The sequence below is a fragment of the Nansenia antarctica genome (assembly GCF_963989245.1).
Source record: "Nansenia antarctica genome assembly, chromosome: 1".
Taxonomy (NCBI): Eukaryota; Metazoa; Chordata; class Actinopteri; order Argentiniformes; family Microstomatidae; genus Nansenia; species Nansenia antarctica.
In genome coordinates this window covers 76,183,932-76,196,431 of record NC_137674.1, presented here as the reverse complement: position 1 = coordinate 76,196,431, position 12,500 = coordinate 76,183,932, and the positions used below count along the sequence as shown (strand labels likewise).

At 47.8% G+C, this 12,500-nt stretch overlaps 1 protein-coding gene across 1 annotated transcript in view; it reads right to left on the bottom strand.

The window, feature by feature from the left end:
* The window catches only part of mical2a (microtubule associated monooxygenase, calponin and LIM domain containing 2a), a gene marked incomplete at its 5' end in the record, with an annotated part of 34,776 nt that overhangs the window by 18,076 nt on the left and 4,200 nt on the right, over positions 1-12,500 (bottom strand). The window contains 9 exons of the mRNA XM_080531818.1: positions 216-306; positions 530-656; positions 764-879; positions 2,117-2,374; positions 2,851-2,951; positions 3,155-3,310; positions 5,818-5,919; positions 7,728-7,844; positions 8,797-9,004. Of these exons, the coding sequence (XP_080387944.1) occupies positions 216-306; positions 530-656; positions 764-879; positions 2,117-2,374; positions 2,851-2,951; positions 3,155-3,310; positions 5,818-5,919; positions 7,728-7,844; positions 8,797-9,004 (1,276 nt within the window). The remainder of the gene's footprint in view (positions 1-215; positions 307-529; positions 657-763; positions 880-2,116; positions 2,375-2,850; positions 2,952-3,154; positions 3,311-5,817; positions 5,920-7,727; positions 7,845-8,796; positions 9,005-12,500) is intronic.

Here is a 12,500-nt window from a genome sequence, read left to right as displayed (position 1 = left end):
CCACAACTTGTCACTTGATTTTATCTTGACTTGTCTACCTCATTGTCTTGTGCTGCAATGTCAGGAACTGAAGCCTACGAATTTACTCTCTTACACTTGAGTAATGTGACGTAACAATACAACTTGAAACTTGAAACACACACACACACGCACGCACACACACACACACACACACATATATGCACACACACACGCACACACACACACATTCTCACCTCGTCTGGCTAGGTTAACAGGGCGGCGTATCGTAGCATTCCGCTCCAGAGAGCAGGGCTTCAGCTCTCCATTGATGAACAGGTGACGCACCTGAAAGAGGTAACAATGAAGAGAGAGAGAGAGAGAGAGAGAGAGAGAGAGAGAGAGAGAGAGAGAGAGAGGAAGACATGAGAAGAGATGCAGGGAGACAACAGACAGAGGGAAACATGTCATGTGTTACATTGTGAAAGTGAGATATCTGATATCGAGGACAGCGAAAGTGAACACCGCAGAGCAACAGTGTGTTTGTTGGGAACGGAGGGCATTGTCTCACCTGGTGAGGCCTGACACAGGTGGAGTTGAGGTTGGGGTAACGTGTCCCAGGGTCGATGGCGTAGTGCTCAAAGTTTTTGCAAATGTTTTCAGGTGTCGTCTGTGGCAACAATCTGTAAAGACTCTCCCTGGAGAACACACAACAACAGAGGGTTAGGCTCAAGATGTCAAATCAAATCAGTGTGTGTGTGTGTGTGTGTGTGTGTGTGTATGTGTGTATGTACAACAGACAGACCTCTCTGACAGCACCTCCAGAGGCGTCCTGCCCTGGGCCCAGCTCCTCACCATCCAGGCCGTGTCGAAGGCAGCCAGGAACCCACGAGCACACCCTGTCCCCATGGGCCAGAAGGGCTATACACACACACACGCACACACACACACACACACACACACACACACACGCACGCACACACACACACACACACACACATGCACACACACACGTGCATTCACACACACACACACACACACACACACACATGCACACACACACATGCACACACACACACACACACACACACACACGGCGCATGCATACACACACACACACACACATAGTTTCAATACATAATAATCTTCCAAAACAACAACAACAACAACAACAACAACCCCAACAGGAGGACATCTATAATGTTATGGTGGTATAATAATAACATGACACAATGGGCCCTATTATGCACTTCATAAGTCTTAAGCAATAAGACGAGGCGGTAGATCTAAACTTAAGACGTGGAGGCGTGGTCAAGGCCACTTTGCTATTATGCGTGCGGTAGTGGGCGCCTAAAACCCGGCGCTAAGCAAAGAAATTAGTCATGGGTGTGTTTTGGGTGTCTTCTCAATCAACCCAATCAGCGTGCCAGTTGCCATTCCCTTTAAGAACCGGCTGCGTTGAGTCATTAGCGCTATGCTATTATGGAAGTCTTAAGAAGGAGGTCAGCGCGCTTCTCTGCAGAAGAAAGTAACAAGCTCGTGCATGATTATTTTCTGAATAAACACGGCAATACCTCCGCTTGTGAGTTGAGAAGTATTACAGAGGGGTCGCTGGAAGACTGCAGGAATGACAGATGTTGATGTCATTATATTACGCACGGCATGCTCGTACTGTATGTGCACAGTATGCGGAGGCAACATACTGTACAGCGCTGGCCTCTCCCTTCTGAAATAAAGCATTTATACTGTGACCGTAATTGACGTCTTGCCGTGGAGCCACGTGCGTGTTCATGTGTGCCCACATGCATGCGCAAACCGCGGAGGCGCGCTCGTGTTTCAAAACGTGCATGAAGTCTAAACTTAAGAACTTTTCAAACCACTTCTTAGCGCTAGGAGCAAAGTCAGATCGCATAATAGCAGGGGCGCCTAGTGCACTTCATTAACATATGAACACTCCCACAATGAGTAATATATGCACGGGAGTATTACGTCTTATGTGTGGGCGCCTATCGACACCTGCATAATAGCAGTAGCGCGTATGAAGCGCATAATAAGGGTGGCGGTAGGTCTTAACCTGGCGGTGCGTCTTAATTAAGACTTAAGACGGCAAGTTAAGAAGTGCATAATAGGGCCCAATAAGTCCCAGCAGCCCCCTCACCTCTAGCAGGCTGTCCCCCACCAGAGCCACCAGCAGCTGGTGTCCGTGGCGTTCCCTGACCAGGGCGGCGTTCTCCGAGGCGTACATGCTGGTGAAGTCAAACATGGCCACGTCCGGTTGGCTACAGTGGTTGGTGGCGAAGTCGAGCGTGGGGAGCTGGTAGTTGGTGCCAAAGTCAGCAGCCTCTCGGGCGTAGCCGAGCAGAGCTTCCTGGTTCACATTCTCACTGCTCAGCAGCATCTCTGTGTCGACGTAGTCCTAGGAGAGTCATAGGATGTTTTTGAATGAACGTGGCTGGGTGGTTTTGAAAAAAAATACCTTCGCTCATATCCGCTTTAGTCCCATTTCCTCTGGATTGGACCATCTGGAAGGATATTTAAACTTGTCTTTATGAATGAAAACACGGAGGTGACTCACGCAAGTACTATGGCAGTATTAAGTGTGAGAGAGTGCCTGAAAGCTAGAGAGAGAAATTAGAAGTCAGTGAAGTATGTGTTCCTTTGTGTGGGATGTTTAGAACACTTGATCCATGTGTCTGCGGTGCCCAGGGCTCATAGCCTCTTCAGCTGGCAGGCCACACACTCTGTGGTACAACTCTCTTTCTGTTTCTCTCTCTAACTCTCTCTCTCTCTCTATGTTTCTCTCGCTCTCTCTATCCATCTCTCCCTCTCTCTCCATCTCCTTGACAAACACATACAGATAACCATCAGCTGGTCTAAACATCGTCTACTCACATGGATGATGACTCCCTTGTCCAGTAGGCTCTGTTTCTTCGCTGTCATGACGAAGTAATGCGTGTTGTCCCTGTAGTACACAATGTTCTCCAGGTCAATACCTGCAATTAGTGACACAAACAGGTCCAGACCACCATATTAATCAATCACAGTCCATCATGTTAATGTGTGTGTGTGTGTGTGTGTGTATCTGGGTGTGTATGTATGTGTGTGTGTGTGTGTGTGTGTGTGTGTGTGTGTGCGTGTGTGTGTGTGTGTGTGTGTGTGTGTGTGTGTGTGTGTGTGTGTGCGTGTGCGGCCCCACCTGTCTCATCTTTGAGGTCATTGAAGAACTTCTGGTTGAAAATGAAGGCGACGCCACTGATCTCCTCCACCTTGGCCTCCGCTGTGGTGTTCCTGTTGATGAAGTTGGCGGTGATGGCGATGGCCAGCTTCCCCCGGAACTCCTTCCTCCTGAACCCTAGAGAGAGAGGATGGGGGGGGGGGGGGGGTGAAGAGAGAGGGGGGGGGTGAAGAGAGAGAGAGAGAGAGAGGTATGGGATGTTACTGGTCCCCAGCCAGCTGAGCGTCGGCCCACAGTACTAATCCAGAGGAAATCTAGCCCTCAGCCATAATCACAGGCTGGTTATTTTAGGATCAGAGAGGGTCGTTACAGAGGTGAGCCTGTTTATATCCCCAAGGGAACCAATGTCTCGGAGTGAGAGTGAGAGGGTCAGTACTAAAACGTTATGATCTAATATACATGTCTTCTTGGCTGATTAATTTTCACAACTGCGAGTGCAGTAAATGTACCACTCAATGAGCTACGATTGTAAGAGAAGGTTTTACAATGTTGCTATCATTCTCAGATAAATCTAGGGTTCCTTTTTTTTGGATACGCATTTGTTTCACATTGAAGGGGTCTATATTTAAATCCTCTCTAACTGACCCTGAAAACGTTGGAAACAGGCACATTGTAAAAATATTCAACATCTGAGAAAGGTTCATTTAATATTAACTCTCCCTGCGTCTCATCCAAGGCCAAGCACAACTCTGGACAGGGCTTAAAAATAGACTGAATCGCACACTCAGACTTTTACTGACAGACTTTACATAGTGTTCCCGTTGCTGGTGTGTGTGCCCACAATTAGGCTTTCATGAAAAACATTCGAAATGACCATGTAAAACCTTTGTGAAAGACAACAATGGTGATCACGTTTCTCTCAAGTCTTTTTGTGGCTCAACCAAAGCCTGGAGGAATCATCTAACAAACCACAGACAGTACCCAGACAGTGGCCCTCCTCAGGCCCTCAGTCCCACAGACCACATGATGCTCATAATATGATTATAACAGTCTGTCTCTGAGGACAGTGACGGATAATGGCTGAATGTTAAGCTATGCATCTTATGTAGTTTGGAGATAGATTATTTCATTTAAACACCGAATAGTGCATCCTGTATAATGAGTCATTAAGAAAGTAAGTCACTAAGTGGGTTCACATGCTCACTCCCTATCTAGTTGACAAGCCTAGTTTATGTCGTTGAACTGTGGTTGGACACTGAGATTAGGACCACCAAAGTGTTTGTCGTCTCCAGTTTCTGTGTGTACCTCATGGCTTCGAACCATGTTGTTTAATATTCATATAGGATGCTTATGTAAGTTAGCGTGTACGAATTCTATAGGCTAAATAGCAGTTCTTTGTCTCTGAAAACTATATAAAGTCATGTATGTGAACTTTATACTTTGAAAACGGTAGCATATACTTCTTCCCGACCCGCCGTACTCATGATTAAACCAACAAAGAAATCTCTGAGTCTCTGAGTAAGCAATGTCAAACCACCTCATCTCAACACACACGTTGGTCATGTCATGAATTGTGGCCCTGCCCCCATCTCCCCGCGCCCACCCACACAAATCAATGGCCCTTCTAAGGTGTTGTTTCTGGCGTCAGGCCTGTGCAGTAGCATCTGATTATGCGCCAGGACTGTTCCATTACTGTCACTGCTAATTCACTGGCACCCGCCCACCTCCCCCCTCCTCCCTCCCCCGCCCACTCCCCATCACATCACTGTTTCATAATGCAGCTGTGTTCCTCACAGAGTATATTTAATTCTCTCCTCCAAAGCAGCAAACTGGCAAAAAAAAAAAAAAAAAAAGGAAGAGGACTGCCGAAGAAAAAAAATCATAAATAAAAATTGTTCCCTTTCGGTTATTCGTAATCGTACGATGAGCTAAACGTCTGATTGTTTAGAGACTGAAAAAATGCCCTTTTTAGGAATAAGCATCTGATGTGAATTGGTGAGGAGATGACAAGGCACCAAGAGAGAGAGAGAGAGAGAGAGAGAGAGAGAGAGAGAGAGAGAGAGAGAGAGAGAGAGAGAGAGAGAATGCATCAACTGTTGAACAGCATCCAGATGACCACATCTGCCCTGGGCCCCAGACTTTTATTTAGGTACCGTGTTATGGTGATTTCATGTGTAACCTTGCCCTCGGAGGAAGATGGATGACATCACTGAGTATAGCTTTAGAGAGGCGAAGCTTGATTTTATGGTTTCATAACTTCCTTGGATGAGATGATGCATTTCAAATGAGTGGAGTCAGCGGAGCCAAAGGCTGCAGCCAAGAACTAATCTTATGTTTCCCTTGGTTACTGTTGTTAAGCCGTTATTCAGCCAGAACATGCATAAGTGAAAGGTGTCGCATCTGGATTGTATCTGAAACAGGTCATCAACAACATAGATATGCATTTGAATAACTTCATTTAAAGATCCTCTAGAGTCTAGACATACCCATGTCCGTTTTTAGCTTGGCACCTACACATAGGTTAATTTTAGACAGGGAACGTTGTCTTTGTTTAGTAAACATATTGAGCAACCTCAGCAAAGCCAGAATATCAGGTAGCGTCTTCAGCTGTTTCTGAGGTCAAGTCATTAGCAGCATGTAGGACATGAACTCTACATGGAGACAGCCAATGTTAGCCCTCTCACCTTCCAGAGTGTTCCTGCGTCCATCGGCCCCCACCACCACGTCAAAGTCAAAGTCAGCCACCGGGTGGTCGGCAGGACGGACCTCCGCTCTCCAGCCAGGCCCTGATACACACAGAGGAGAGGAGAGGAGAGGAGAGGAAAGGAGAGGAGAGGAGAGGAGAGGAGAGGAGAGGAGAGGAAAGGAGAGGAGAGGAGAGGAAAGGAGAGGAGAGGAGAGGAGAGGAGAGGAGAGGAGAGGAGAGGAGAGGAGAGGAGAGGAAAGGAGAGGAGAGGAGAGGAGAGGAGAGGAGAGGAGAGGAGAGGAGAGGAGAGGAGAGGAGAGGAGAAAAGGTAGTCAGGACAGCTGAACTTTCACATGGACACATACCTCTCCAAACACATGTATCAGTATCGAGGTAAAGTGAGTGGGTGACACAATATTTACTCTGTTGCAGTTAGAGGCTGTTAATTGTGAAACACAATATTTATGATGCCTGTCATCACCACCGGGGAGAAGGCCAGGCTAAACCCTGACTGCTCTCAACACAGAAAAGACACAGAGACGCTGACGCGTTGCGTAACTTCAACTCAGAAAGCTACAGCTCGATAATTCTAGAAGATATGTTGATGTCAACCTCACGTCTACTGTATAATTGATCCCAGAGCAACTGTTGTTGACTTCGATATGCTAGAAAGTTCTAGCACGTCTTAGGTTGCATGTGTTTTAATGACGTGGGCGACAGAGGCGGTGAGACCCACGTAGCATTGGTCCTGGCAGGTTCCTGTGTAATATCACCATGTGAAAAATCCACTCCATCCATCCTTTCCAGGGCACACAGCGAACACTTGTCATGGAAAAAAAAATCAGGAGACAGTTCTGTTTTCTAAATTTAGGTCCGGCTCTTGTTTTTATCAGCACATTGACATTGCTGTTGAAGAGGCCACAGGGGACTGATAATGACCTCCAGTCCAGGAGTCGTCCCCCACCTTCTCCCCTCCCCCCCCACCTCCCCTCCAGATAGTCGGCCAATCATCTCGGCGCCACAGCTCATCACACACCCCTGAACGTTAACATCTTGAAGCACGACAGAAAAGTATTATTACCTTGTTTTATGTAAGAACCTTCCCGGGGAAGGGGGGGGGGGGGGGGCAGGGGACTAATCAGTTCGTAATTAGCTAGCTTCCACACGATTCCGCAATTTGGCTCTGATTCTTAACCAAAAAGCCAATGATATTACTGTGTGCTTAGCAGCCATACAATAACATTAGCATCACAAAGGTAGCTGCAGTAATGAACCATTCACTGCTAAATGTGGACGGAAAAAAAAGCAATGACTATGACTTTAAAAAACATCTTGGATTTGATTTCCATGGTAAAATAAATTCAAAAATAAACAAGAAGGGAACATTAACACTGCAATACTGATGTTTACTGCTGGTCGTCAAGGACATTATTTACACTGTTGGATGGGGAAGCGGGAACTGGACCTTTCCTACCAAGTGCTACTTTCTACTCCTGGTTCTGCCTCCCGGGCCCTGGGGGCTGATGTAAAGCAGAGGACTGAGCTATGATGTGGGAGGGAACATGTGGCCGTTGGGGCCCGTTCTAAGCAGCTATATAACTGCCTGACTCACCGGAGCATATGTTAGGCTTAACCCTTCAGAACTTAAGGTGCTCTGTTGATGCATCGTGGTGTCTCATAGCAGCATTATCAAACCCCCTCTCAACCACAACACAACTCCAGGCCAAGTGGCAGAGGGCCAACATACTGTGACTGAACCTTAGCTCTTGTCTAAACTCCAACCCCCCCCCTCCCCCCTGAAAGTGAACTTGTAGCTGTCGTTAAAGCAATGGGTAGTTAATGGGTAGTTAGGCATTGTGTATTGTCGGACATGTCGAGAGGTGTCACAGTACACAGACTGTCAGTTACCGGCGTTCTCCTGCTCCTCTGGAGGTTCCAGCAGTTTGACAAACTCTATGTTGATGTGAAACTCCACGCCTACGAGAAGGGCTATTTTCAGCAGCATGAGCTGGAGCTGCCGTATACCTGCCGAACACAAGAAATATCATCAACCCAGGGAAACATACGGGACAGCAGCTGGAGAAACCGGGAACAAGTCGCCAACCGACGGACCTTTATTCTGAAAAATGTAAATAAATGTCAATGTTGTTGAAAATCAATGACACACTCACTAGTCAAGCCAAAATATTGCAATTGCAATGGATTCGGTGAGTAATCCCCACTGCTACCTAGTTAACTATAACACTACTTTACATTGTTAGCAGGCTCACAAAACAAGCTGTGTTACATTACATTACATTTTTGGCTAGTTTGGTGTGTTTTTGGCTAGTTTGGTTAGTTTTGGCTAGTTTGGCTAGTTTGGCTAGTTTGGTGTTAGTTGACTAGCGATGTGTCATTGATTTTCAACAATGTTGAAATGTATTCAAATTGTTCAGAATAAAACATTTGATCAGCTGCCGACTTATTCCCGGTTTCACCAGCTGCTGTCACAAATTCAGATAGCTGGCTTGTCTACTCGACACTCATGAAATTGAAACGCACACACAACAAAACCTGGCCTTTTGGTCCCTGAATGATTTTTCTCTCGAAAAGAAAAAAGGACGAGAAAAAGCCATCGCTGCTTGGTATCTCAGCTGCTGAGAGCAGGTGGCAGGTTCACCTTGCCGCTGACAACCTTGACGTTATTATGGTGGAGATCAGCTGCAACGATGCTACCATACAGAAGACAACTTTGAAACGGCACAGGTTTCGATCCAATAAATCCAATAAAAATAATGCCAGGACGAAAAAGAAAAGAGGGGTTGTAGATAAAAAATTAAAATAAAACAAGTGATTGAAATGACTAATCGGATACAATTCCATCCCATGCATTACAATGTTCCGATTTCTACCTCCACCAGCCTCCACTGACATGCATGTATCACAGGAAACAGGTGTGGCTGACATGTGTTCGCCCCACACGTCTAGGTATACTCACTGATGTGATCGATGGTTCCGGCACAGAACTTGCCGTAGAACTTCTTGGCTCCGAGACCCTTGAGGTCGTGGATGGTGTAGGGCCAGAGGTGGAGCACGTTGTTCCTGGAGAAGGTGTTTCTCTTCTCGATGACCACCACCTTTGCCCCCAGCATAGCCAGCTCGATGGCCGTCCTCAGGCCACAGGGACCCCCCCCGATGATCAGGCACTGCAGGGACAAACAATGACAGAGGGAACATCATTAGGAGAGTAGGTGAGTTTTGTGTGACCCTCACATCAGGGTCACACAAAACAGTTGCGTAGGACATTCCAACACCCAAGGTGTGAAAATGAAACCCCCTTGATTTATTGGCATACTTCATACAGGTCACGAGCACGCTATCACCATAATACCATAAATAACGGACAATAACACCTTTAGATCCGTTTGAACCTTCCTCGTAAAGCAGATGAACGACGAGGAGGTGAGTTCATGAGTGTTCACTCCAGCATTCAAGAATAAACAGTTGGAGTGCGGATGTTTACGGTCCCCAGTGTCGTATGATGTGTTTATTCACTCCCCCCTTGCCAGGAGAAGGTGTACCATTACCTCAACATTAAATCATAATTACAGCCTCTGGCTTATCAAAGAGATGATTCATGCCTTCTCTCCCGCAGTCAAATATGCATGATGTCAGTTTTCCCCTGGGTGACAGGTTCCGTCTGAGAATGTGTGGTAAAAGAACATGACTTCATCTAGGCCTTCTGGAGTGGATAAAGAGGGTTTGCTTTTTCAGTGGAGGTTCATTCTTGTGAAGTACCATCTCATTTTCAAACCGCTAATGGAGTCAGTCAGCAGCATCATGCTGGGCCTTTACGAGGTGGGCCACGTCCTGTTTACATAACCTTACCAACGAGAGTTTCGTCTGTGGGAGACTTTCTTTTCAACCCCACTGGCTCAACGTTGACCTTTTCATCGGGTGGCCTTCGTTTCCTCCGCAGGCCGTCCCATCCCACCCACTTGGCTATGACGACGCAGGGACGCTGCCCGCTGGCTTGACCTCTAAATCCATCTTGTGTGCAGGGATACCAGGCAGCGTATTTGAACAGTGGGAGGGACTTCCTGTCACCCTGTGCATCTGCCTGAAGGCCCGCAGGAAGGCACGCCCAGGAAGTGTCACTCATGTCAATATTGTGACACCTCTTGGTGTTTCAGCTCCTGCCTCAACTCCCCCCCCTCCGGGGACCCTATCGTGTTTGGATAGCTCTGTGCTGCTGATTGGGGGTGCTCTTTCTCTTTCCCTCCCTCCCTCCCTCCTCCTCTCTCCCTGTCTCTCTTCCAATCTCGCTCCCTCTCTCTCTCCCTCTCCCTCTCTCCCCACCCCGTCTCTCTGTCTACCCCCCCCCCCCTCTCCCCCCCGCTTTCTCTCCCACCTCCTCTCTCCCCCGTCTCTCTCCCTCTCTCTCTCCGTGAGTAAGCTCTCTCTCTCTCTCTCCCAGGGTGCTGTGGTAACAGCGCTCCCCGTGCCAGCGGCCCAGATCACACCATATATGGGGACGCTGCTCCCAGCTATAAAAATAAGATTGGGCTTTAGTCATTCTGTTTTCTCACTTGGCGTGTGTGATTAGGCTGTGGTGTGTCATCGGATGAGGCCGGTGAGGAGGGGAGGGGGGTGGGGGCTAGATGAGGGGCCTGGGGGCATGAGTATGAGGTATTCATCATGCAGACAGGTTCTCCCAGGTAGTAGCCAAACACAGGTGGCGGGCTGCTGCCTGTATCTCTGTCTGGACAGGCCTTGGCCAAGTTGTTTTCACCACAGACGGGGGGGGGGGGGGGGATTAAAGTGGAGGAGGCTCCAGTCTTTACCCCCTCCAGGACAGGGGAGACAGGAGGGGAGACGAGCCAGGTGTTCTGAACACAAACCCCACCACCTCAGACAACAGGAAAACGAGGGCGGGGGGGGGGGGGGGGGGGGGGGGTTTCAAACACTGTCTTTTGTCTCATACCCGGAGCTTTATTTATTCAGATGTACCTAACCGCACAATCCAACAATGTTGGAATGTCCTGTAATCAAACCTGATACAGATATGATCATCACTGTCAAAGTCCTTGTTTGTACTGGATGTTTGGGTCTGTTTCTATGGCGCTGCTATCAGAGATGAGGGCTTTGTTTCGGCCTGTTTCTATCTACACTCTACTGCTGTGTTATCCCAGAGTCAAGGGGCTTCCTGAGAGCCTATCACAGCACTGCTGAGTCAGAGCTTATCTACTTCCTGTCCGCTCCCCCCCACCTGTGATCTCACCCCTGGCAGGAGAGGAAGATTCCCCCGCCCCCGCCTCCCTCCTCCTCCTCCTCCTCCTCCTCACCTCTCACCTCCCCCTCTGTTCTATTGCTCGCTGCACCTGGAGCGAGGTGAGCTGTCAATCATCTTCCCATCGTGCAGGACGTGGACCGTGGAGGCCAAATCAAACAAGCTCATTCGAATGGAAAGTGTGCATAACATCAACATAAAATGGTTGGCACTACCAATACAGGTTGGTCCTCACCATGGGACACTGCTGGATCATGTCATATCATCATAACGGCACTGTTTCAGTTTTTCTTGTCTTTTTTTCTTGTCTTTTTTTTATAAACAAGAGGATAGGAGAAATAATTCTGTACTGTTCTATGGTTTGTTGCTCTTGAAGGAGTAGAGTAGTAGGTCTCATTCATCAGCAGCTTGGTGGTCCCTATCACAGTGGCTCTAACTGGCTACTTAGCCGGGCCAGCCAGGTTAGATTAGATTGACAGGAACACCCCTGAGACACACACACTGGCCTCAGCAGTGCTCCTTCACACACATGATTATTCTGGCTCCACTAGACTCAAACAAACTCAACTGAGTGTGGGAAGTGAGGTGTGCCTGCAGGCCTGCACTGCACATACACACCATGTTCCGCCTCAGTAGAGGCTTAGTAGCTAGCTCGGCCTAGCCTAGCCTAGAGCGTGGCGGCGGCGGCGGCTCCCGCTGTGTCGGGTCACACACCGCCAGACCGAAGGTACTCAATCAACTGAGGCGGACCACCGGGGGAGACACACAACAGAAACTAGCAGCCTTCGCCTGACAGGCATCTGGGACCTTCACGGAAATGAGAGAAATGGAGGAACAGCTCCTGTTTGGGCATGAAATAGACTAAGGAGGGCACACTGATGTGTGTCACTCTGGTCTTTACCTCTAATATGACACTGTTACTGTATAGGAGATTGTTAGACAATGAATTATTCGCCCCGGTTGGAAGACCAATTTTCCACAGAATCAAACCATATAATCACAGGAAAATAGGTCCATCTGTCAGGATGTCACGGTTGTTAGCGGAGAAGGCTAGGCATGGAAATGCTGATGACACACTCTCAATTATGGGGCATCCAGGATGAGATTTACAGCTTTGGCAAAGCCGACCTGTTATGAAGGAGGGCTCATCTGGAATACAGGGGAAATAATACAGCAGGAAATCCTTTAAAAGTACTCTTTATTCTTTAATGTTAATCCAACCTGCTGCAGTAAATAACTCAATTCATTACTGTAATTTTGTCAGAAGGCACCTCTTTTCCAGACAGGGGTGGCAGCTTAATAATAGTATGCTAAACAATAATACAACTAGGGGAACATTTCCATGTGATTAATAGTTCTGGTATGGTGGAGGTATGTGGCAATGTTCTAATGAATACAGTTTACATAACAAA